The sequence below is a fragment of the Medicago truncatula genome, chromosome 1, assembly GCF_003473485.1.
Source record: "Medicago truncatula cultivar Jemalong A17 chromosome 1, MtrunA17r5.0-ANR, whole genome shotgun sequence".
Lineage (NCBI taxonomy): Eukaryota > Viridiplantae > Streptophyta > Magnoliopsida > Fabales > Fabaceae > Medicago > Medicago truncatula.
In genome coordinates this window covers 30,618,111-30,641,908 of record NC_053042.1, presented here as the reverse complement: position 1 = coordinate 30,641,908, position 23,798 = coordinate 30,618,111, and the positions used below count along the sequence as shown (strand labels likewise).

The 23,798-nt window shown below is 33.8% G+C and overlaps 5 protein-coding genes across 9 annotated transcripts; 2 read left to right on the top strand and 3 right to left on the bottom strand.

The window, feature by feature from the left end:
• The first annotated feature begins 544 nt into the window (after positions 1-544).
• Positions 545-3,496, top strand: LOC25483893 (heat stress transcription factor A-3). 4 transcript variants are annotated; one of them, XM_024777914.2, is made up of 4 exons: positions 546-1,183; positions 1,512-1,599; positions 1,862-2,009; positions 2,191-3,496. In XM_024777914.2, exons 2-4 carry the CDS (start codon positions 1,561-1,563, stop codon positions 3,099-3,101), a joined length of 1,098 nt encoding a protein of 365 aa, XP_024633682.1. In that variant the 5' UTR covers positions 546-1,183; positions 1,512-1,560; the 3' UTR covers positions 3,102-3,496. The 4 variants fall into 4 exon arrangements, with proteins under 4 accessions (XP_024633676.1, XP_024633682.1, XP_013468064.1 ...); XM_024777908.2 differs by lacking the exon at positions 1,512-1,599 and having other exon boundaries at positions 545-1,183; XM_013612610.3 differs by lacking the exon at positions 1,512-1,599 and having other exon boundaries at positions 548-1,183; positions 2,194-3,496.
• Positions 3,497-4,838: 1,342 nt separating this feature from the next.
• On the bottom strand, positions 4,839-7,794 carry LOC25483892 (ribosome production factor 2 homolog). Its single transcript, XM_013612608.3, has 6 exons — positions 7,610-7,794; positions 7,331-7,534; positions 5,786-6,031; positions 5,457-5,699; positions 5,301-5,366; positions 4,839-5,200 (listed from the first exon to the last, which is right to left on the bottom strand). The coding sequence occupies exons 1-6, from the start codon at positions 7,751-7,753 to the stop codon at positions 5,078-5,080; spliced, it is 1,026 nt and encodes a 341-aa protein (XP_013468062.1). The 5' UTR covers positions 7,754-7,794; the 3' UTR covers positions 4,839-5,077.
• A 787-nt stretch (positions 7,795-8,581) lies between these two features.
• Positions 8,582-10,453, bottom strand: LOC112419861 (uncharacterized). Its single transcript, XM_024777901.2, has one exon. The coding sequence runs from the start codon at positions 9,984-9,986 to the stop codon at positions 8,895-8,897; it is 1,092 nt and encodes a 363-aa protein (XP_024633669.2). The 5' UTR covers positions 9,987-10,453; the 3' UTR covers positions 8,582-8,894.
• A 2,334-nt stretch (positions 10,454-12,787) lies between these two features.
• On the top strand, positions 12,788-19,811 carry LOC25483891 (uncharacterized). Of its 2 annotated transcripts, XR_003009928.2 has the most exons (8): positions 12,788-13,549; positions 14,981-15,082; positions 15,276-15,533; positions 16,047-16,142; positions 16,255-16,686; positions 17,084-18,865; positions 19,154-19,226; positions 19,373-19,811. XR_003009928.2 is itself a non-coding variant. In XM_013612607.3 (7 exons), exons 1-7 carry the CDS (start codon positions 13,166-13,168, stop codon positions 19,163-19,165), a joined length of 3,066 nt encoding a protein of 1,021 aa, XP_013468061.1. In that variant the 5' UTR covers positions 12,788-13,165; the 3' UTR covers positions 19,166-19,811. The 2 variants fall into 2 exon arrangements, 1 of the variants encoding a protein (XP_013468061.1); XM_013612607.3 differs by having other exon boundaries at positions 19,154-19,811.
• A 543-nt stretch (positions 19,812-20,354) lies between these two features.
• On the bottom strand, positions 20,355-21,275 carry LOC25483890 (phytosulfokines 2). Its single transcript, XM_013612605.3, has 3 exons — positions 21,050-21,275; positions 20,870-20,946; positions 20,355-20,719 (listed from the first exon to the last, which is right to left on the bottom strand). The coding sequence occupies exons 1-3, from the start codon at positions 21,144-21,146 to the stop codon at positions 20,612-20,614; spliced, it is 282 nt and encodes a 93-aa protein (XP_013468059.1). The 5' UTR covers positions 21,147-21,275; the 3' UTR covers positions 20,355-20,611.
• Positions 21,276-23,798: the final 2,523 nt, after the last annotated feature.

The window sequence follows — 23,798 nt, the reverse complement described above, 5'->3', positions numbered from 1 at the left end:
ATACTTGTGATGAAGATAGCAACTGTTTTGTGATTTTTTTTTTTTTTTTCATACACTATTTCCATTTTGATTTTTAATTTGTAATGATATGTCATAACCTATCACGTTTTTTTTCAATTACTTTAATTTATCTTAAAAAATCTCGAGCTCCATAAATCACAAAAGTAAAAGCACCTCACTACTTTCCTTCTTTTAGCACCATAATTATTTCTGTAATAAAAATCACCAGAATAATTATTTTCTATATACAAAAAAATTAAGTTGGCCCCACAAAAATCCTCACATAAAACAAACAACCCAATCATCCTGGTCCATATCAATATTTTTTTTTAAGAAAAAAGAACAGATTTACAAATTACTAGTTTCCTATTGGATATCTAATTTTTGCTTAACCTCTAAGTATATTGATTAGTCAAATTGACCATTACCAGCACACATACGTCACTCTCACAAAAATATCATCAATCCAAAAAGCCAACACTGAATAAACACAGTACACACAGTAACAACAACATTAGCATCTGTAGCAACAAAATATCTAAGTCCACAACACACGTGACAAAGACAGAACGAACCCAACGTAAGTGCAACGAAACAACACAATCAATGTCGGCGCTCTTATTTCACAGTTTTTGCAACCGTTCAACTTCAATGGCCCCCCATTTTCTTCCACCGCCATCAAACTACTACTACACCCCCCCTAATCTTCCACCGCCCTTTCCCTCCCTTTTTATATTCATCACCACCACACTCCACTCTATTCTTCTTCTCATATTCTATTCACACCCCCTTCACCTTTCTACCTTTCTATTCACACCCGCTCAAAAAAACCGTTTTTTCTGTTATTATTCAACTTAACATGAATCCAAATGATGAAAAAAACTCTCCCAAATTTTCTTCTTCATCTTTGATGGAATATGAAGCATCAGCTATAGGTGGTGGTGGTAGTGGTAGTAGTGATGTTCCTGTGCCTATGGAGTGTTTGCAGATGAGCCCAGTTCCACCATTTCTTTCAAAAACATTTGATTTGGTTGATGACCCTTCATTGAATCCAATCATATCATGGAGTTCCAATGGTGGTAGCTTTGTTGTTTGGGATCCTTTGGAGTTTGCAAGAATTATCTTGCCTAGACACTTCAAACACAACAATTTCTCCAGTTTTGTTCGTCAGCTTAATACTTATGTGGGTATTTTTGGTTTTTGTATTCTTTTGCTACTTTTCACAATAATCACAATGCCTCTAATGGCCCCTATTTATCTTTGTAATGTAACTAACTATTTTTCTTTTTTTTTGTTTTGTAACTAACTATTTAATTCCCTCTTCCCCCCTTGTGTTTGTTGATTGAACAATTTGGTGTATCAATTGGGAATGTAAATAATTCTTTGCTGATTGTATTGTATGTAAAACTTGCATATGTTACTCTTTTTAGTGTGTCATGTGTTCTGTGTAATAAAATAAGCACACACATTGCAGATATGTTTGTTTCCTCCTGATTGATTGCATTGTGTAGTTTTAGCATTCAGAGACTCCTACTGCTGGAATTGGCAACATAGGAGACAATGTTGCTCTCCCTTTTCAAGGGATTTTCATCTTCTAAGGTAGGATTCTGTGTTTCAATGATGTGTTTTGTGTGTTCCTTGACTATAGATTATATTTTTGTGATGCATTTTATCATAAGCTTGTCCTTTTTGTTTTGGATTACAGATTGCATTCTCCAATACTTGTATCTGCTCTAATAATAACTACTGTAACAATTTTGTTTTTGCTTTGATATATGTTTACTTGTATTTTTTTCTTTCCTTTTTTGAGTCTCCTATGTCTGCTTTATTCATTCTTAGATAATTTGGTGTTTGAGCACAGGGATTCCGCAAGATTGACACCGACAAATGGGAGTTTTTTAATGAAGGTTTTCAGAAAGGTAAGAAGCACTTACTGAAGAGCATTCAAAGGCGCCGCACGTCTCAATCTCAGCAAGTTTGTAACTATGTTGGATCTTCTTCTGATGCAGGTATTAGGAAAATATAAATAGTATTAATATGAGAGAAGTGATTACAAGTGTTCACATCAAACCTTTTATATAGGCTAACAAACTAGTAACTAACTAACTATATTTCTATATATGCTTACAAACTAGTTACAAACTTCTACTAGTAACTAACTAACTAACTAACTAACTATGTCTCTCATAGCAGGGAAATCTGGAGTCGAGGTTGAGATTGAAAGATTGAGGAAGGAGAGGACTGTGTTAATGCAAGAAGTGGTTGATTTACAGCAACAACAACGAATGACGGCTAGTCACGCAGGTAATGTGAATCAAAGGCTTCAATCTGCTGAACAAAGACAGAAACAAATGGTATCTTTCTTGGCCAAGTTGTTTTCAAATCCGGAATTTTTAGCGCGACTTAAGCAGAAGAAGGAACAGAAAGATATAGAATCTCCAAGAGTTAGAAGAAAATTTATTAAGCAAAACCAAAATGAAGAAGAAAATCTCAAAGATGGAAAGATAGTGAGGTACCAACCCAATTGGGGAAATATGAACATGTCTTGTGAAACTCAAGAACTTAGTCCAGTTTCCATTGAAAACTCTCCTCACTATCTTTCACATGATCTAGCTAAAGAAATGAGTACAGGTGAAGAAGATTTTACTTCTCAAATTGAGAATATTTCATCAGATGAATATGCTGGAATGCATGGAATTTTCATGTCAAATTCAGAAACTAATATTATTGAAGAAGGATCATCTAGTTTTGGACTTGATGAACCCCTTTTCAAAGGAAAAAATGTTATTAGTCCAAATGAGGAAGTTATTCCTGAGAATTTTGAAGGGTTTCAATCTATTGGGACTGAAAGTATCATCAAGCAAGAAGATATATGGGACCCTAGCTTCAATGTTGATGCTGGTGCTACTTCAAACTGTGGGAATGAGATGTGGGATCCTATGAATTATGGAATATCTGACTTTGGAGTTGTTACAAGTGGTGACATGTCAGATATGTGGGATATTGGTTTTGGAAGTTTGGGTATTGATAGGTGGCCAGCTGATGAATGTCCTTTTGATAAAATAGATAGTCAAGGTGGTAAGCATGATAGACCTACCTAAGAAAATCTTGATTCATAAGTTTGGCAGAATCACGGCCGGCTTCCATGATTTGGCAGAAGTTACATTTTGGAGTTTCAATAAAATCACGGTGTTATTGTGATTTTGTCAAATTCACCATCAACTCAAACAAGCATCTATTCCTACAATTGTTGCCTTTGAGCAATTATAGTTCCTAGGGGTCATATTATTGAATAACTTTGATTTATAATCAATATTCATTCATCAGCTTTGATTATTTCTTTATTTCCACAATTTTTGTTATTCTTTTTAACATGCTTTTCTTTGTAAATTCTAATTCTTTAATTGCATTCAATCAACTCATCGGGTGGATGATGATTTAAGTAAACATTCTTGGTATCAGCGGAATGACGAACACACACTATTTAAATTGTATATATATTCGATTGTGTCAGTTTTATATAATATTTGTTATATGAACTTGTTTAAATTTCCCTTTATGTTTCATGTTTTCAAATTTAAATTTGGAATAGAACAGTGTTGTTAAAAGATAAGTTTATGTTTTTTTTAAAAAAGGTCAATCAAAATTGGTAGTTTTGTTGGTTACTTACTATGAGTTCTTATTATGCTATAGATGTACCCCATCTTGGACTTATTTCTCTGCACTGCCCTACTTGAGGCAAGGCAAATAATCATATCATATAATCATTAATGTAAGTAGTTAGGTGTGCTGTATAAATCACACTGTTCTTCCCTATATAGGACTTGTTATTTATTATATATTATATTATTATACAAACATCCCAAACATCATTATATCATCTGATAGCTTATGTATAGTAAGAAATTGGGGAGAAATGTGTAATAGGTAAAAAGTATAGTTAAGCCAGCTTGTCCATCGACAAATGAAATTATGGATCTACAAAAACAGTACTCAGTTTCAATTCAGAAATCATCTCTATCTTCCCGCTCTTCATTCTTATACTATGATGGAATGAATTGTATATATACTAGTGTGAAAAAACTAAAATGAAAACTGAAACTCAGAAATTTGTAGTCACGAATGTTCTGATATACTTGATAAGGTAAAAGTTAAAAGCATATTAGTACTTGCAGGAGATTTGGCGCTGACAGTCACAGATAATTTGTTGAATATATTTGAAAAGGGTCTAAGTATATGCAGGCATGGAAATTGATTGTACAAATGAGCCTTTCATTAATTTATTCGGAAATATGTGGATACTCGTAAGGTACTGGATAATTTCTACCAATATCCTGTCCCAAGATTGAGACTTCGGTCAGCTACCATTACACTTCATTGGAAATGAGTATTGCACAGTACAAAACAAAAGCAATTTGATCAGAATTGTAAACTTTACTGGGTAATCCTACATGGCATATACAACACATAGTAGATTGATTGCAAGAAACCATTGACTTTTTGTTGTTGTTGTTGTTGTAGTGGTGTGCTTTAGAACCGTCTCACAAATCCAAGGCTATAAAGTGGTTTTAGATTTGAAGTTCCGGCGACTTTGAACCATTGATTCATTAAAGTGATACACTTTTTTTTTCTGCAACTACATCCATACATTACTAAGCGTGTAACTAAGCATGTAGCAGAATCAATGTCAACCTTTTTTGCTTGTCTTTCTCATGTTTATTTATTGAAGGGAAAGTAAGTTGTGAGTTTAACCTTAGATGGAGTAAGTTGGTATGATCCAACCCAACCCAGATCAGAAACTATATCCATCTGAACATAAATTAATGAACGTATTAAAATAGGTTGTAAGAAGCTACTACTCGCTAATCCACTCGAGGATAAAGGCCAACTAAATCACAAAAAAAATCAGGTTACAATTAAATGGCAACAAAACTCATTCCCTGTAAGGGGGAAATCTAGAATATTCATGTCACTAAACAACATCCAATGTATTATAGTTTGATCTACTACAATGGCTTGCTTCATGATCAAAAGACAGGCAGGGAAAGACAATAGGTGTAATTTATAATATAAAATTTTAAGAAGATTCGTCCTTCTGCTTTTTCGATGCATGCTCATCACTCCCATGTTTCTGCTGCTTGGCTTCTCGGCGCTCCCTCTTCACTCCTTTCGATTTATTAGGCAAAACCATTTCTCCAATCTAAACAATAATAAATCGATATCATAAGCACAATCAATGTAATAAGTTGAATGAACTAACTCAACTAGTTAAAGCAAAGAACGAGAATAATCCCTCTTACCTTCTGATCTGGAATATAAACATTTCCAATCTTTCCTTGTAGGGGATCCTTTTTAACATTCTTCTCCTGGGAACAAAAAAGTAAGTACGCGATTTAGACATGCAACTTCATTTTACATTAACAGATAAACTAGAAATATTTAAGAGAATTTGTCACCTTTTTCTTTGGCTTGTCCCTTGAAGTTTTCATGGCTTCCTTCATCACACTTTCATTAGGAGGACGATGCCGGCGAATAACCATATCCATGGAAGGACCAACTTCTACCAATTCCATTCTTGGGACAACTGTACCAGATTTTTTCAACCGCAATGCACAGTGTGTGAAAAACACCTTAGTTGGAGACAGGGCAGTACATACATATGCACGGTCCACTCCGGCAAGATTTAAATTCTCCACAACCTGCATGAATCATATGCACCACTTCTGTTAACAAAGTCCAGCAGCCAACAAAAGAATGTGAAAGAGAAAGAAAAACTAAGACGCACCTCTCCGCGAAAAAGATCGAGTAAAACTTCCTTCAACTGTTTAAGTTCGTTCACAGACTCAAATCCTTCCCCAATGAAAGCCATAAAAGGCTTTGACCCTTCCTTCGGAGCTATTTTCTTGTCATAATCAAATGACTCCATGCCTCTAAAATTTTCAATACCAACTTCTATCAGATCATAGACATGGAAATCATACATTCTCCCGAGAACAAGGTTATTAGGTCTTTTCTTTGAGTGAGATCCATACTGCAAAATACACGCAACATTAAATCGAGAGAATACAATTTAAAATTAAATCAATGCTAACATCAATTGTAATGACTTAATAATCAAACCTTAAACACAAAAGAAAAATTCAGTAAATGATAAACAAACCCAATAACATGTCTCAATAATAACAATAGAACAACAAGTTTCAGGCAAATGAAGTTACCCCTGATCTACTACCATAACCAAGAACTTGTTTGGATTGATTTATTTGAGCTTATCTACTGTCATTAGCACTGGTAAGACAGTTTGCGAGAGCTTATGGAAAAATCTTATGACATATAAATTAGCTCTCCATAATAATTTGTGAAAACAGCTTATATGAAAAAGTTCAACTTTATTGATCTTTTCTTACAGAAACAACTTCTACATAAACCCTCATACGATAATGTGTTCTTTCTAAAATAGCTAATGGAAACAACTTACGGCTTATATGAAATGGTATGACATTATCATATCGTTTGTTATAGAAATAACTTACACATAAACACTTATATCATAAGCGTTTATGCTATGAGCGTTCAATCAAGCTGTTTATCCAAACAGGGCCTATATCAGTTTCATGACAAAGATCACCAAATATAAATAACTTAAGAACACAGTTCAAATTCCTAACATTTTTTAAACAAGTACTTAAAAATGGTAAAAAGTAAAAAAAAAACATGTAATTCACTAAAAATGTTACACAACATGAGAGAATACAATTTAAAATTTAATTAACATCAACGCCGATTTTCATACCCTTTTTTCAATTCATTTTCAAAGTTCTCCGATGTAGCTTATAAATACAACTTATAGCATTTACATAAACAATGTAACTTTATTTTATCTTTTGCTGTAAAAATAGTTTATGCAAGCCAAGAGCTTCTTAAGATAAGTGCTGTTCTATAAGCTGCACATAAGCTGTTTAATCACACCGGCCATTAAACTTATCTGCTAGCAATAAGCACTTGTCAGCCTGCTTGGGAGAGCTTATGGAGACAGTTTATCATATGTCCATAAGCTGTTATCAGCTTGTTTTCATAAGCTTGCCAAAACAGCAAATGAAAACAACTTATATCTAGCTTATAAAATTTACACTTAAGCACTTGTATGATAAGGTATTATTAAGTTGTTAATCCAAACAGGGCCTAGTTTGGTTTCAAATTCCTAACTTTTTTAAAACATGTACTTAAAAATGGTAAAAACAAGTACCTATGTAATTCCTTAATCATAAAACCTTAAAAACAAACCAAAACAAAAACAAAATTCAGCAGAACTCAAAAAATGAGAAATTACCAGAAAGAGACTGCAATCAGTTTTCTGTGCGAAAAACTCCAAAGAGGTTTCACCACCAGCTTCAAAAGGTTTAATATTATCATTCTTACGACTATACTTAATCGCACTTTCCTTCTTCAAATGATAAATCTGAGTTAACACAGCATTCAAAACCGCACTCGTTTTGGTTCCATGAAGCAACAACGTTTTCTTCCCAGTTTCAACCTGTAACAAAAACACAAAAACATGAATCATGATGTTTGAATAAATGGAATGAAAAGATGAAGTAATGATGGTTACGATTTTTGGAGCACGTTTCTTGAGGGCGAGTTTGCCCTTGTGGGTTGTGGCGGTTCTGAATTCTGAGAAGGAAGTTGAACTACCGTGTGTGTGTGCGCCACCTTGATTGTGGCGGTTCTGAAACTGTGCGGTGTGAGGAGCCATAGCGAAGAAGGCAGCAAAGGAAAAAGACCTTCGTTTTGGTGTTTTAGGGTTTTATTACATTTTTCAGAAACGAGTTTTTTTTTCCTTAGTGAAAATGAGAATGGGCTACTTCAAAAGGAAGCGGGTTGGGCTTGAGATTCTAATCCCATCAAAATTAAAATTGCTTTTTAAAAACATTTAATTGCTCACGAGCACCTTGAAATGTCGGTCCCCATCTGGAATCATGACCAGTTCGTTTGGGAACGCGAGTTAAGAACCGTATGATTTGGATTGGAATTTACGAAACGATCCATTTTGAATACATACAAAAAAAGAAACACAAATCACCATTTTCTTTCGGGCTTATTTCCTTACATTTTCATCCATATTCCAACAAATCAAACTCCATCAAAATTCTTCAAACTCAAACTACAAGTCAATGTTAAAAGTCTCTAAAATCTCTAAGCCTATGCATTCCTTTGCTTTTTATATGTTAGGGTTTTTTGAAATTGGTTAATATGATCGTGAATTTGAGATATCCTTAATTATTTGTGTAATTGTTGATTAATTAGAAGATTGTTTTTACCGTGAGTGTAATTTATATTGTATTAGTGTAATCTGATAATTTAAGAATTGAAATAATACAATGAAAATTGTATGGTGGCAGTGAAGTTTCCCTTTGTATGTGGCCTTATGTTTTGATGATGTTCGTTAGGTTGTCAGTTTCTTTAATGATGTTTATTAGCTAGGTTTTTGTTAATTCTTATCAAATGTTAGTTATAGCCTGAAAATTTTTAAAGCACCTAGCAATCATTGCCTCATTGTATCATAAGGTTCTTAGATGTCAATTAGAGCTTTTTATTCCTCTTTGTGTGGCAAACCTTTTTGAACATGTTTGAATCGATTCACATATGATTGATCTGTATCAATCATTATCTCTACTCTGATTCGATTCATGATCTTTTGAATCGTAACATATGTGAATTGAATCATTATTCCTTGATTCGTATCACTGTTTTATTATGGACTTTTTTTTTTGAAGAAACTAAAATGGAATATATTACTGAACGCATGAATATTTCAGCACAAGAAGTGCTAAAAACCCAGCTGAAAGAAATCCGGGGAACAAAAACAGGAAAAACCAAAAAAGAGAGCTACCCTGTTACATAATAATTCCCAAGCAAGGTAAAGGATTTAACCACCAAGAATGGTAGGAGAAAACAAAACTAGGACGATTAGCTTTCAGCCACCAGTAAGATTGAAGCTTAACTTTATCTAGCAATTGATTAATCGAAGCTTCTGTTTGGTGAAAAACCCGAGCATTCCTTTCAAGCCAAATCACCCACACACAAGATAACCATATTAGATGAAAAGCGGAGCGATTGTTTTTTGAGAAGCCTCCTAAGGTGCCAAATTGATACAAATGGTCTGGCACATGTTCAGGAAACACTATGTGGCAACTAAGCCAATGAGAAATACCATACCAAAGTTTACCAAAAAAATCACAAGAGAGGAATAAGTGTTTTGCATCCCCCATCATGCCGCATCCACCCACGCATAACTGAGCATTTAGAAGTAAAATGTGTCTTTTAATTAGATTGTCCGTTGTTGGTAATCTATCCCGCAACAGACGCCAAGCAAAGAGACTAATTTTCAGGGGCACTTCCTTGTTCCAAATTTCTGACGTGTGAGTTGCTGACAAGTTGTTGCTGATTAGTGTTAACAGATGGTTATAAGCACTTGTGACGTTATAGTTGTTGGAAGCATGTAAGTGCCAAATCCACCTGTCATAATGATTAGGCTGCAAAACAATATTAGTTAAAATATCACAACACTCCAGCACCTTCTCCTCCTCCCAAGCAAACAAACGACGCCGCCACTTCCAAACTTCCCCCTCTTCTCCCCACCCAAGCGAATACATTTCAGCCACCGTTGCCATTTTATTATTAGCAAGATCAAAAAGGCGGCCAAAACTATTCTTCAAAACTAACCCATCAATCCAAGGATCCCACCAAAATAAAGTATGAGCACCGTCGCCTACCTCCCGCCCAACATTATCATCAAACCACCGCCCACCTCCCACACCAACCCCATTTTTTATATTTATTAAATTATTCCACCAAACAGAATTAAACCGCCCCTCCTCTGCGATTATACCTCCTACCTCCCCATATCTACCTGCTAGAACTCTACATGTCTGAATCTTCATACTTCCAGATTGTCTGTTTCTACATGTCTGAATCAAATCAGACATTTAGTGAATCGAATCATACATTTTTTGTAAAAAAACTTACACTTGCCACTCAATTCTATATATAGTTTTATCCTCTCAAACCCCAAACTACTTGAGAAAGATGAGGATGATGGTGGAGGTGGTGACTGGTATGTGAATGGAGGGGGAGAAGAGACGGTACACTGGGTAGAGAAAACGGAAAAAAGATGGTGGAAACAATGGGTTAACAGTTTTACTAAAATACCCTTAATTTAAGAATGAAATAACAAAAGTGTCATTTTTGTTCTTTTTCTACTCAATGATTGGATTTAATCCAATGGCTCATATTCATTTTGCAAAAAAAAAAAAAAGGAGGTCTCTCACGGTGGAAGATCTATACAAGTCATGCACCGGAGACGAAGCCGTTCCTAACCCATGTGCCATGGTTTTTCTTCTCTTACATGATGGTTTCTTACTTTTTATTTTTGGTTATATATATTTGCGAGTAATGATTTCTTACTCTAATAGAAAAATAGTCTTCAAATTTTATTATTATAGGACTTTTCGTAAAAGCTTTAGCTTCATAATTTTCAATAAAATATTTATATTTTAGTTTCTTAACTTGTGCTTTAAATTTGTATTTCTTATACATACTATTTCATTGCAATGCCCCTTCTTTTAACCTTTCACAACCTCAGAAGCTAACTTACTCGGATTCTAAAATTACAGTTAGAATTTTGAACGTATTACAACACCAACATGCATAATAAACAACGCAAAAGATATTGTCAAGTATATTTTTTTTTACTTAATTGCAATTTTGGTTTCTCTATTTTCTCCATTTTACAATTTTGATATCTCTATTTTAAATTCTTAAAGTTTCAGGGTTCCGTCATATTTTTGAACTAAAAATTTGTGATGCGATATATTTTAGTGTTAATTAAGGAAATGGTCCCTATAAATATTCAGAATTTTATTTTTAGTCTCTACAAAATAAAATCACACTTTTTAGTCCTTATAAAATTTTCCATCAACATTTTTAGTCCTTATAAAATTTTTCCATCACCATTTTTAGTCCATGTAAAAAATTTCCATCAACATTTTTGGTCCCTAAAATGCTTAAGGAAAATGTCATAGAGACTAAAAAGTGTGATTTTATTTTGTAGAGATTAAAAACAAAACTGTGAATATTTATAAGGACTAAAAACTTAATTAACCCTATATTTTAAATAACGTGGTATATGATCTGAGGATAAAAAATGATCAACATCATCGATGAAATTGTATTTGATTTGGGATTAGATTTTCAATTTTATTTTTACTAGCCCAATTTTTTTTTGGTGGTGGCCGATGTTTCAATCCCGAATCTTGCATATTTTATGCATTATCCCAACCAACTGAGGTAAGTTCACATTTTACATTAGAGTGATGCATTTATTATATATTGCAAAAAACCATGTAACGTAATTATAATAGTATATCCTCCTGTTATTATTATAAGTATAACTTTGCATTTTAAATTCATTCAATTAATGATGTATATGGTCTTTATTATAGACCACATACATAATTTAATGAATAAATATAAAATGCAAAGGTTTGCTTATAATAGTAAGTGGAAGGTGTATGTCGGTGAAAAAAATAATTAACGTAATTGAAATTTTTTGAAAAGATTTTATAAAAAGAGACATAATTTTTTTAAGAAGGTCTTGTATCTAAATATAGAGCTAATACATGTATTCAGTGTTTTAATACTTACTCTCTCTCACACGATAAACTTTTTTTGATACATGTATAACAAAACGAAAAAACAAAAAGTAAAAGAAAAAGAAACTTGGCTACAACCTTAGGAACTGCACTATAAAACATCAACAAGATTACAAGAAGCACATCTTCTAAGCATGAGATGGAGTTCTCCAAGCTGCATCAAGAAGAATCGTGATTGCCACCATGTTTAGCTAAAAAATCTACACACTCGTTTGCCTCTCGATATTTCTAATGTTAGTTGCATAAACATGCCAAACAGTGAGAGGAGTTTGGATTAAGTTTATAACATGCAAGGAATCAGAGCAACAAATCACATTCTGCCCTCTATCCCATGACAACTTTAAATCATGCATGAACGTAAGCAGTTACACATGCAAGCTATTCGAAATGCCAATAAATCTTGAGAATCCACAAAGCAAAGTACTCTCTTGATCACAAAGAATGCCTCTAAAGCTTGAGCAGTTTCAGTAACCTCAACTGCTCCTACCAACATTGAGAATTGTAGCCTACATACGGGTAGTGCCAAGGGGTTGAGCGTTGTGCTGTAGTTGATGATAACTAACCTACTCATTACCCAAAGACGTCGAGAGATAACTAAAATATCTCCCAACATTGTGCCATAGTCGATGATTCTAACCTGCCACATAAATAAGAGGATTCGACGACGACGAAAACCTTTTTTGAACAACGAGTGAGACACGCGATAAACTTGTTAAATCAATACAAACTGTCAACAAATTCCATGTGAAAAAGAAAAAAAAATACAAATTTTAGACAACAGTTATATTAATTTTTAAGAAATAATACGAACAACAATTTTTTGACAACGTTCTCTCTCTTTCATACCTTTTAATTTTTCTCTGGACTATATATTAATTTTTTTTTCAAATTCAACTAATTTTTTGTTCTCTCTAAAATAAAAAAAAAAAAAAAAAAAAAAATCCAAACAATAGTTATTTTCAGACATGTCAAAAAAACAGTTATTTTCAGACATCCGTAAATTACGGTGTTTATTTGAGTTATTAACCTTAAAAAAAATTCTGAACTGTTCGATCTCAAATCTAACGGGCATCGGTGATCCAGACATCATGATTGTAAGAGATCCCCCACTACAGTAAATCCATATATAACTGTCTAAAGAACAATCTCCGCCTACTCCGCAATTTCAATTTTCAACCCTCCTTCCTTCAATCAACTGATTCATCATTCAACGCTATTCAACCTCAATTCCCTCTTCTGTTTTCTGATTTAGGATTATCTATTTCTCATTTATTTCAATCTTGTAACCTTTTTTCTTTACTTTTTACTCTTCATAATTCATTATTACTGATTCATTTCCCATCTTGTAATCTAGTTTTGTAATCTATATCAATTATATGTAAACTAGATTTATCTTTAGCTTTAGAATTAGGGTTTTCAATTTTTCATCTTAGTTTGTATTTGATCTGATTTCTATGGAGAAACCACGAAGACCATTTGATAGATCAAAAGAACCAATTTTAAAGAGACCCAGATTGATAGAAAATCCAGATCGTGCTCCAAATTCGAGTGTTCGACCAATTCAACAAAGAAAACAAGTGAATTCTGGGATTTCAACGTTGTCTTCTGCTTCACGGTTCAGGCAGAATGATAGAGAGTTGGAAAGTAGTGATTTTGATGGTGGTGGTTATGAGCCGCAGCCGATTCGGTTTGAGGACCTGGTGGCTCAGTATAAGAGTGCACTTGCAGAGCTTACTTTCAATTCGAAGCCGATGATTACCAACTTGACTATAATTGCAGGGGAGAATCAAGCTGGTCAGAAGGCTATTGCTGCCACTATTTGTGCTAACATTCTAGAGGTGAATTAGTTTTTACACTGTGTAGATGTTTCTTTTTTCAATTGGTTAATCTTTTTGTTGGAGGGGTTTTGTTATTGAGCTAATTGCTTATTGAATGGAGTTCTTGTAACTGTAAAAAGATGGAATAAAAATGGAAAAAAGGACCCTCTATTACGGTCATTATGCTTTTCTGATTTGAGTGTTGTTGTTTCTTATGTTATGTGGTATTTTATTTTCATGTTGTTACTTATGTGTTAAGATTATGGGAAGAGTTGCAGTTGCCATGTGAAGAGATATAATGTATTCATAAGGATTATCATGGTTATTCATTGGTCCCAACTTATTGCTTTGTTTATCTGAGGATTGTCTTTGAACAAAAATGGAAAAAAATATTGCTTTACAATCAAAATTAATTAGTAAAAGAGTTGTCATTATGAAATTTAGTAATCCGTATGGGGCAAGAGAAGCACAACAATCATCATTAGAGAGTGGTATTCTATAGTTCTTTCTGCATTTTATTGACTTCATTTGCAGAGGGGAGAATGGATCTTTGGAAACATTTTATTTAGTTTTATAAACTAAGATAGAAATGGTTACTTTGTGGTTCATGTTTCATTTCAATTCTTTGTCATCTGTTTATTTGTAACACACAATGTAATTGAACAGTACTTCGGCAGATGGTTATGTTTTGTAGATTATAAGTCAATGCATTGTTTCAAATCTTACCTTAGGTTTGACTTGTATACGGGATAATACAGATTATCAGCATATTTTTTTTGTGGGGGTTATTTTAGAAAGGAATTTTGTATAGAAAAGTTGTACAAAGACATTGCTTTACCGTTGCACTTTTGAGCTAGTGGATTCGCTTCAATTGCGCAAGCTAAATATGGCTTGCTACCAAAGATAAGATTGATACATTCCTCTGCAATCATTTTGGATCAAGGAGCATATGGAATATGTTGGTGTTTATCATGATTTGGAAGATTGGTCAGTATTCATACAGAGGAATCAAGATTCTGATTTGTGACATTGTACATCGTTACGGCTTTTACATATGTTGTACTTGTTCCGAGGAATTGATCCAAACCATCAATAAAATGTGGAATGTTAGGTTTGTTTGGATGTTTGTTTAATTTCATTTGTTGCCTCCTTACCGTAAGACCTTGGTTGTTACTGGCAGGGCAGCAAGCTAGAATATGGAATTAACTAACAATTTTGAATAGGCATTACATTTTATAACCTGTATTGTAATGCTGTTGAAACACTATTGCTGGATTTTGTTGTCATTTGCTGCTACTTTCTAAATGTGAGCTATAGATTGTTGGTTTCTGGTTCTTTCCTTTTCTACATTAGCATACGTCAGGCTCTCTTATTTTTAGTTCTTTGATAATTAATATTTTTGTTATAAAAAGAAAGGTCAATTTTCAATTAATTATGTTAATGACTTTCCAGGTTCCTAGTGAACAAAAGCTGCCATCTCTTTATCTCTTAGACAGTATTGTTAAGAATATTGGGCAGGATTACATAAAATACTTCGCTGCCAAACTACCCGAGGTTAGATATCTATTCTTCTCTTAGCACGTTACTTACCTTCATGTCTTTTGATGTGTATTTGTACATGTCTTTACAATGGTAAACAGTGAATCCTTCAGATCATTAGTTATGAATGTTTTTCCTGAGACACAGTCTCTCATCTTACAGACCTATTTTTAACTAGTTACTTGCTAATTACTCCTTTACATTTTAGGTATTTTGCAAGGCATACAAACAGGTAGATCCTTCTGTCCGTCAAAGTATGAAACATCTTTTTGGAACTTGGAAAGGAGTCTTTCCTCCTCAGACCCTTCAGATTATTGACAAGGAACTGGGCTTCACTCCAGTAATCAATGGTTCATCTTCTGCATCTACTGCACTCAGGAGTGATTCACAGTCAAAGCATTCGCCTCACAGTATCCATGTGAATCCCAAGTATTTTGAAAGACAGCGTCTTCAGCAGTCCAGCAGGGTAGGTGAAATGATTGCACCTTAAATTTATATTTCCAAGATTTTGAAATTTTGATTTCATTGGAAAAGATCAAAATATGACATGATTACAGGATTTATGTCAGTGATGAATTGGAAGTCCAAGTCATTCTTTGCATGATGAAACTGGATTGGGATACGCGACATCATGTCTTAATCTCCCTGTTTCTTATTAGGATAACACAATATTCTTGCAATCGTTGTATTTTAAATTGGACCTTTCTAATGAACTAATTTCTATTCCTATGGTCTCCTGATTAATGATGAAAATGTCATGCCTTTTTGTTTGACAATCATTTTATCTAGTTAGATATCTAAGACAACCCCAATTTATGCAAACTAGCCAAGCAACTCTAGCTTGGAGACATAATCAATATAACTTTTTCAATGAAATCATAGCATTATTGTTATAGCAATAAATTTCTGTCGTGTTACTTTATTTATCCGTATTCTTTTTGATGTCACGCGTTTTTGACATGTACTTTCTGTCATGAAGACTAAAGGAGTTGTTGGTGACATGACTGGAGCTATTGCAAACTCAAATGACGACCATGAGATGACTGATAGAGATTTGGGTGTTGCACGAGCATGGGTGGGTCGTGGTGTTTCTGTTAACATCCACTTACGTTGAGTGGTCTTTCTTTTCCCTTCATTGCTATTCACTCTGTCAGCTGTCATATTTTAATGAATAATCTACATTGCAGAATAATCAGCGCACTCATAGAGATCCATTCAATGATTCAGTTCCAGAAAAGAGCATCAGTGCATCATATGAAGACAATGAACATGGTTCCAATCTTTCAAGGAATTTGGGCATGGGTATTGGAAGAACTGATGGTAGGGTTGCCAAGTTAGGACACAGAAATTTGTCCAGCAAAGCTGCTGCTGGTGTTTCAGGGACCATATCTGGGCAAAGAAATAGTGTTGGCCTCAAACATAGTTTTTCAAATACTGAAGCATCTATGCATCAGCCAATACGAAACATAGCTGGAATACAGAGAAATGTGATATCAAGTAGCTGGCAAAATTCTGAGGAAGAGGAGTACTCGTGGGATGAAATGAACACGGGATTGACCGGTCATGGTGTCCGTAACAACTTGGGCAATGATGCTTGGACCGCTGATGATGAGAATTTGGTAAGATTGTTAGAATTTGGGATATTAAAAACCAGAATTTTGATGATCTCTTCTATATATGATTGAATTCCCTGAGATAAAATAATATGCCTAGTGTAGGTTACTAGGAGAACTTAACTTACACAACAAACCCAATTTTAAATCTCGATAAAAATGAAATAAAATTCTATACCTTCAATGGGATAACACATCTCCGGACCCCAAGTCCCCAACAACTGAACCGCAAATTACCAACTTACTGATAGTTAAACCCCTTATTATCTTTTAATTTCACACACAAATCCTTAAGTTACCGGTTCACCAGTTAATACAATGACCCAAATTTAAATTTCATCTAATCATTCTACTGCATCTTCATTAGTATGTAGATTTGTTGATTTTTTTTGTTGTTGTGCAGGAAGCTGAAGATAACCACCACCAAATCAGAAATGTTTTTAGGGCAAATGTTGATAGAGAAATGCCCAATAGATCTCAAGCCACTGAAAAGAAACAATCACATGCATTTCAGCATCATCCATCATTATCATGGCAATTGCAGGAGCAGCAATCAATTGATGCGTTGGATAGGAAACCGGGTCACTTGGAAGGATCTATGTTAATGTCTGGTTCCTTACCAGCCAATGCAAGTTCTTCTGCTGCCAGGATGGGGAATCGTGCTTTCCTTCCAAATGCAAGAATAGGATTGGCAGAAATTGAGGGACAACAATTTCATTCTGTGGGATCTGAATCCCCTTCCGGGCAGTCACCTTTGCGACATCGGTCTCCATCGCCACCAAGTATTGACCACTCCCATCTTATGAAAAGTTTGGCTATGCAAGACCATCCCCACACTCGTAAAACATCTCATTTTTTGGGAGGTCTGCACAGTCAATATAATGAAGATTCTTCTCCCACCCTTGCTCCTAATATTCATGTTGGAGACTTGCGAAGATCATCGCAACTAAAAGACTTGCAGGGTCCATTACCTTCATCAGGTTTTCAGCCAAGGTATCAGCAACAACTGAGCTCTTCACACGCTGAAGTAACTATTGAGACTGAGAAGCCACCTTTGTCCAAAGTTTCTCTAGCCAGAAAAACCTCAGAGCAGCCAGCCACAAGTCATACAAAAGCTGCAAGTGTGAAGAATGGAACATTTTCCAACATGCCAACTACTAGTAGTCTTCCATCTCTATTAGGGGCTCGGCCTTCTCAGTCAGGTGGTTCTTCCCATGCCAAAATAATTTCATCAGTGTCCGTAAATGTCTCTCCATCTTCACCTGTTTTGCCGAAAAGACCTCAAAGAAAGGCTGGACAACCACTACGGACATCTACTCTATCACCAGCTTCCTCGAATGTTAGCAGTGCCTCAGCCCAGTCATCGGGTGCCACCAATCATACCTCAAATCCACTTGCAAACCTTTTAAGCTCATTAGTTGCAAAGGGTTTGATATCCACAGTAACTGAGACACCAGCCGAGGTGCCGCCTGAGACGCTGACTCGATTGGAAGATCACTGCGACAGCTTTAGTACCAGTAGCTCTATGCCTGTTGCTTCATTGTCTGGTTCTGCAGCTGTCCCTATCCCTTCTACCAAAGATGAGTTAGATGATACTGCGAAAACACCTATGTCGTTATCTGAATCAACCAGCACAGATATTAGAAATGTCATTGGTTTTGAGTTTAAGCCTAATGTAATCAGGAAGTTGCATCCATCTGTAATTAGTGGATTATTTGATGATTTTCCACATCATTGCAGCATTTGTGGCCTTAAACTTAAATTCCAAGAACAGTTTAACAGACACTTAGAGTGGCATGCCACAAGAGAAAGAGAATGCACTGGTTTAATTACGGCATCAAGATGGTATCTGAAGTCAAGTGACTGGGTTGCTGGCAAAGCTGAATGTCCATCTGAGAATGAGTTTACTGATTCTTTAGATTCACAAGACAGCGAAACAGACAAAGATCAAGAGGATGCAATGGTTCTAGCAGATGAAAACCAATGCTTGTGTGTGTTGTGTGGTGAGCTATTTGAAGATGTTTACTGTCATGAAAATAGTGAATGGATGTTCAAAGCGGCTGTTTACATGACTAATGCTGATATCGCTACTGAGGTGGGAATCAACGATGTGATTTCTGGAAGGGGTCCCATCATTCATACAAGATGCTTATCAGATTACTCGTTATCGAGTGTCGTCAAGACGGTAAGGCTTTATTTCATGTAAGTGGACATAATAGAGGCTGTCCATAGTTTTATTTCATCTATTTGAAAGAGTTGGTTTGTTCAAATATTTGTTGAGTAGGCTCTGATGCATTTTGGGTCAGAAAATAAGCATTAGATGTGTTATTCTTAGGACAACGCAAATAGTGGACCTAGGCCCCTTTCATTACATGGCTTCATTTTCCTGTACCTCAGTATCCTCCTAATTTGCTGATATCAAATTGAATGGATTTTATTGCTGGTATTGACCTGGCCTTGTTATATTTTTCAGGAACTGGATTAAAACAAGTTTAGAACACCGGAGCTCTGATTTTAATAAGAATTAATAAGCTGAGTGAACCGAGGTTTACTTTACTACTTTTACCGATTCTTTATAGCTCTTCATGCTAAATTTATTTCTCTAATAGTTTCTAGAGCTTTCAAACAAGTTTTGTACTCTTCTATTTGTTTTTTTTTCCTTTACCTTTTTTTCATTATTTTTTGTACCCAGGAGGAAGCTTTAATTCCTCAGTGTTCAAAGTATATACATGCGATAGTTTTTACAGCTCAACCCTTTGCTCATTGATGTGGTCATTTTATGTACAATAAAGCGGATTTGTGGTTTTTTAAACGGCATATCTGGGTGTAACATAAAGCAAAGCACTTATGCCATAGTTGTCACAAATGTCAGGCGGCATTCTCTGTAACCATGTAACCTGTATCATTAGAATTTTAAATTGCTACTGTATTTCTGGTTCCCCTTTCTGTATTTTGAGGGGTTTGAAATTGCAGTATTCCTCGTTACCTGGGAAATACTTTCCTAATTTCCGGAAATTCAGGTTTATTGTAATATATATGTTAATATTTTCCCTTTAATACAACTGGGATTTTCTTTTCGGTTGTCGCATAAATAAGAAAAAGTAAGGAAATACAATTTCTCATTTCGATTCCGAGCTGTTGTTCAGCAGTCAGAATCTGGTATAGGCAAGTATGCTCTTCCTCTCCTCTTTTACTTGGGTTCAGGTTGGATTGGTTCAAGGTTTACATTACATACCAAGTGTATGGTATTTGCACAACCTTAGTACAAGAAATTTCTGCATCCATTTAGATTGTCTTTAAATTTGTTACCATTTATTTTTACTGCTGTCACAATCCTTCTTGTTCCTTTGTACAAAGGAATTGTCATTTAGTAATAATAATGTTATCTATGACATTGATTTAAATGTCTTGACGTACTGTCTCACATTACTGGTTACCTCAGCCTTTTGTTGTACATCCGTTGACTTTGTGTTTTATTGTCATTTTATAATAATAAAATGGTCACACTTGTATTCTAACTTTTGACCTATGAAACACAAATAAAATCACAAGTAATAATTCAATAAAATAGAAGTTGATATTGTGCTGGTGTAGGACATTTATTCCTGTGAGATATGGGTACATCTACACAATAAATAATTTGATGTCATGTTAGAATGCAAGAATGTTAAATCTTGAGGAGGGTAAAATTATTATTAAATGTAACTAGATATCAATTAATGTTTCCATTCATGAAGTCATCTCTATCTTATCATATCTGTTACAAGATGATAAGCTTCAGAATTTCAAACACTCTTTTCATATACTGATGAAATCAAGCACGTAGTATTTCTTTAGGCAAATAAGTACACAGTTGGAAGCACTGGAATCCCATGACCATGCTCAATTAATACACATTGTATTTGAACTAAAGTCTAAAAGTGAAATTGATTCAAGGCTTATGGTGTTGGGTGTAGATGTAATCCAAGTGAGTCTCCATATTCATCCTTCTGCTTAAGCATTCTTCATCCTTTTCATAACACTCCTCTAATCCCATTAGCTATACCAAATTGAATCAAATTAGAACATTAAAGAGAAGAAAAAAAAACTAAAGCTAATCAAGGTAAAATATTTCACTTTGGACTTGTGTAGATGTGACAAAGTAACATGTTGCAAATGTGGATAAAAACATTATGTATGTTATTCTTACTTGTTCCATATCTTCTTTCACTTCGGTGGATGATTGAGCTATAGTGTTACCAATGATCTTCAATTCCTTTTTTTCACCTATATACATCAAGTTCTTTCAAGTTCCAACCTCAAAAATTAGTAAATAGAGAGGTAAAAAAAAACATAAAAATAAAAAGCATGATACAACGTAGTTAGTTACCATGTCTTGAACCATTTGGTGGTACAATGAGGCGAGGAGAAGCTAAGAAAGAGGAAAGAATGATAACAAAGAAAAGTATGATAATTTGATGCTTCATTGGAGATAGCTAGTTAGAGAGGAATCAAAGCAAAAGAAGCTTAGGTAGAATTTAACTAAACTATAAGAATGTGGTAGAAGGAATAAATAAATGAAACTTTGCATAAAGCTGCTTAAAAGGGGAGTTTGAGTTTGAGTCACGTGGAGACTCCAATAAGTCTACAACTTACGAGCATCTTCACTGGGACCTACCCGTTTACATCTCTGTTTTCTTACTTGGTTCAGGTCTCTCTAAGCCATTCTCGAATTAATCTTTGAACTCTATTAATATATTTGAGTTATTAGTGTTTTACCATGTAATATATGTCTTTCTGATTTATCCACTGTAATTTTTGTTTTAGGTTTTATCTTTGTAATTCAAAAGTTCTTTGGTTTTACACTTTCATGAATTTTGACGATACAAAATTGATGATATGATATGGGTAAATTTTGTAATTTAATACCATAAAGGTACAAAACCAAACAATCTTTAAATTACAAGGATGAAATCTATTTTTTTTTTACAGGGATAACTCGGAAATGACCTATTTCAGGGAGTAAAACACAATTAGACTTCGTTTGGATAAACAACTTATATAGATGCTTATAGCATTAGGACTTATAACATTAGAGCTTACATCATAAATTCTTATACTTGATAAGCTATTTATGTTTGGATATGTACACTAAAAAGTACTTACATAAATTGAAGTGTTTGGATGTGACATTACATAAGCAATTATCGAAATTTTAAATATTTTTAATTTAACAAAAAAAATCGAACCACAGTTATCAAGATTTTTTTGATAAAAAATCAAGATGTAAAAAACAATATTATAATATATTAATTATATATATATATATATATTATAATCAATATTCGTCCTTAAAAAATATCAATATTTATATAAGACAAAATTAACATTAAATAAGTATATAGTTACGTAACAAAAAAATATTCATATAAGAAAAATATTAATATTCAGATTCATTTTGTTACGTAACAAAAGAATAATAAAAATCTTCCTTTAAAAAAAAAAAATCTTTGTTACTTGTGTTAATTTAGTAAGACAAGTATATAACAATTTTGTTACTCATGCACCGCTAAAGATAACTAACATTATAATTAAAATATATGTTTTGAAAAAATGGATCCAGAGAGAATCGAAGGAGGTTACATAAATTCATAAGCTCCTTGTTAAGTCGGAGGGTAAGCTGAAAATTTAGGCTTATTAAAATATGGCATAAACAGCTTATGAAACTATGATAAGCTATTTTTATTTATTTATCCAAACACCTTTAAAAAGGCTTATGGGAGTAGATAAGCCCACATAAGCTCAAAATAAGCCAATCCAAACGGGGTCTTAATCCTTAATATTTCAACTAATCATTGACTTTATTAATATTTTAGAAATTTTTCATTAAAACAACAACCTTTTGATTTTCATAGAGTTGAACATTCAACTTTTCATCAATTTTTAATGCAAAAATTCTATATTAATCTTCTTAACTAACGTCTCAGAGGGTTAGCATTTTTCTTAACATGTCACTGGTTAACATTTCCCATTTTAACATTTCCCATTTTAATTACTTATATGTTCTTATAATTAGATGTAAGTGTCGTGTTTCAGCTTCATAAAACCTAGGCATAGTATCACAGCATTCACATATCATCATTTTCAACGTAGAATAAAGAAACCACCATTTATTTATCTTGGTATATGAAGAAGATACAAGAGAAAGGGATTGTCATATTCATAGTTGGCCAAAATGGAGCTAGAAAACAGAACGAATTAAAGTGATCATATTCATCATGGGTGAGTTTAATTGCTAGATACCCTTCTTTATGATTTCTTCGTATAGTCAATGATTTTTTTGGTGTAAGTGAACATGATGAGAGCACAAATACGTATAAAAGTATAAAGTAATGGTATTTATACAGTTATTTTATGATAATTTTTGAGATAATTATTTTTATTGGTCAAAACAATATAGAAAAAAAAAGAAGAAAAAGTAAGAACATAATATGAATATGAATATGAGAAATAAAATTGTCCAAAAGTTATCATAAAATAATTGGATAAATATAATTTCTCAATCGTATATATGTGAGGATAGCATGAAATTTTCCATCTCTAGAGAGCCAACAACTATTTTATATTTTTTTAATTCAAATGATAAAATAAAGATAGTATAATTAGAATTACCAAAGTGTTGAGACATTTTTCATCCACATCTTAATGTTACTATTGGTGATAAAGAAAGTCAAAATACTCGTAAGGATACACCTAAACAATTCAAAAGTTATGGAAAGTTAACAAACCAAAACCTTAATCTTAAACCCTTAATAAGTTTCGTCCACACACGACAGATGATTAAGAATAATGCAAGATCTATAATCTTTAAATTAACTCTTCCACCTTTGAAAAAAATATATGTTGATGTTCGCTCATATTGACTATATGTGGTCTTAGATATGACCAATTCAACCACATGCTGACAAATTATTTGTGAGGATGAGAAAATGCTAGATTTGGTGATAGCCTCCATAATGTTGTTGTGTACAAGTGTGAGTTATATATCCCATATCAGATAAAAGAGTAAAGGTTGAACACCTTATAAGTGAGAAGACCCATAAACCGATTGCCTTAAGGTTTTGGGTAAGAGTGTGGTG

What these genes read in the sequence shown, in the direction of transcription:
- LOC25483892 (XM_013612608.3), bottom strand. Translation starts at nt 7,753, where the DNA reads ATGGCTCCTCACACCGCACAGTTTCAGAACCGCCACAATCAAGGTGGC. An exon ending in GGGACAAGCCAAAGAAAAAG is followed by an intron (nt 5,367 to 5,456) that starts GTGACAAATTCT and finishes TTTTGTTCCCAG; the next exon opens with GAGAAGAATGTTAAAAAGGA. An exon ending in TTTATATTCCAGATCAGAAG is followed by an intron (nt 5,201 to 5,300) that starts GTAAGAGGGATT and finishes ATTATTGTTTAG; the next exon opens with ATTGGAGAAATGGTTTTGCC.
- LOC25483890 (XM_013612605.3), bottom strand. Translation starts at nt 21,146, where the DNA reads ATGAAGCATCAAATTATCATACTTTTCTTTGTTATCATTCTTTCCTCT. An exon ending in ACCAAATGGTTCAAGACATG is followed by an intron (nt 20,947 to 21,049) that starts GTAACTAACTAC and finishes TGATGTATATAG; the next exon opens with GTGAAAAAAAGGAATTGAAG. An exon ending in TGAAAGAAGATATGGAACAA is followed by an intron (nt 20,720 to 20,869) that starts GTAAGAATAACA and finishes AATTTGGTATAG; the next exon opens with CTAATGGGATTAGAGGAGTG.
- LOC112419861 (XM_024777901.2), bottom strand. Translation starts at nt 9,986, where the DNA reads ATGTCTGATTTGATTCAGACATGTAGAAACAGACAATCTGGAAGTATG.
- LOC25483893 (XM_024777908.2), top strand. Translation starts at nt 860, where the DNA reads ATGAATCCAAATGATGAAAAAAACTCTCCCAAATTTTCTTCTTCATCT. An exon ending in TTCGTCAGCTTAATACTTAT is followed by an intron (nt 1,184 to 1,861) that starts GTGGGTATTTTT and finishes GTTTGAGCACAG; the next exon opens with GGATTCCGCAAGATTGACAC. An exon ending in TGGATCTTCTTCTGATGCAG is followed by an intron (nt 2,010 to 2,190) that starts GTATTAGGAAAA and finishes TGTCTCTCATAG; the next exon opens with CAGGGAAATCTGGAGTCGAG.
- LOC25483891 (XM_013612607.3), top strand. Translation starts at nt 13,166, where the DNA reads ATGGAGAAACCACGAAGACCATTTGATAGATCAAAAGAACCAATTTTA. An exon ending in TCGCTGCCAAACTACCCGAG is followed by an intron (nt 15,083 to 15,275) that starts GTTAGATATCTA and finishes TTTACATTTTAG; the next exon opens with GTATTTTGCAAGGCATACAA. An exon ending in TGGGTGTTGCACGAGCATGG is followed by an intron (nt 16,143 to 16,254) that starts GTGGGTCGTGGT and finishes TCTACATTGCAG; the next exon opens with AATAATCAGCGCACTCATAG.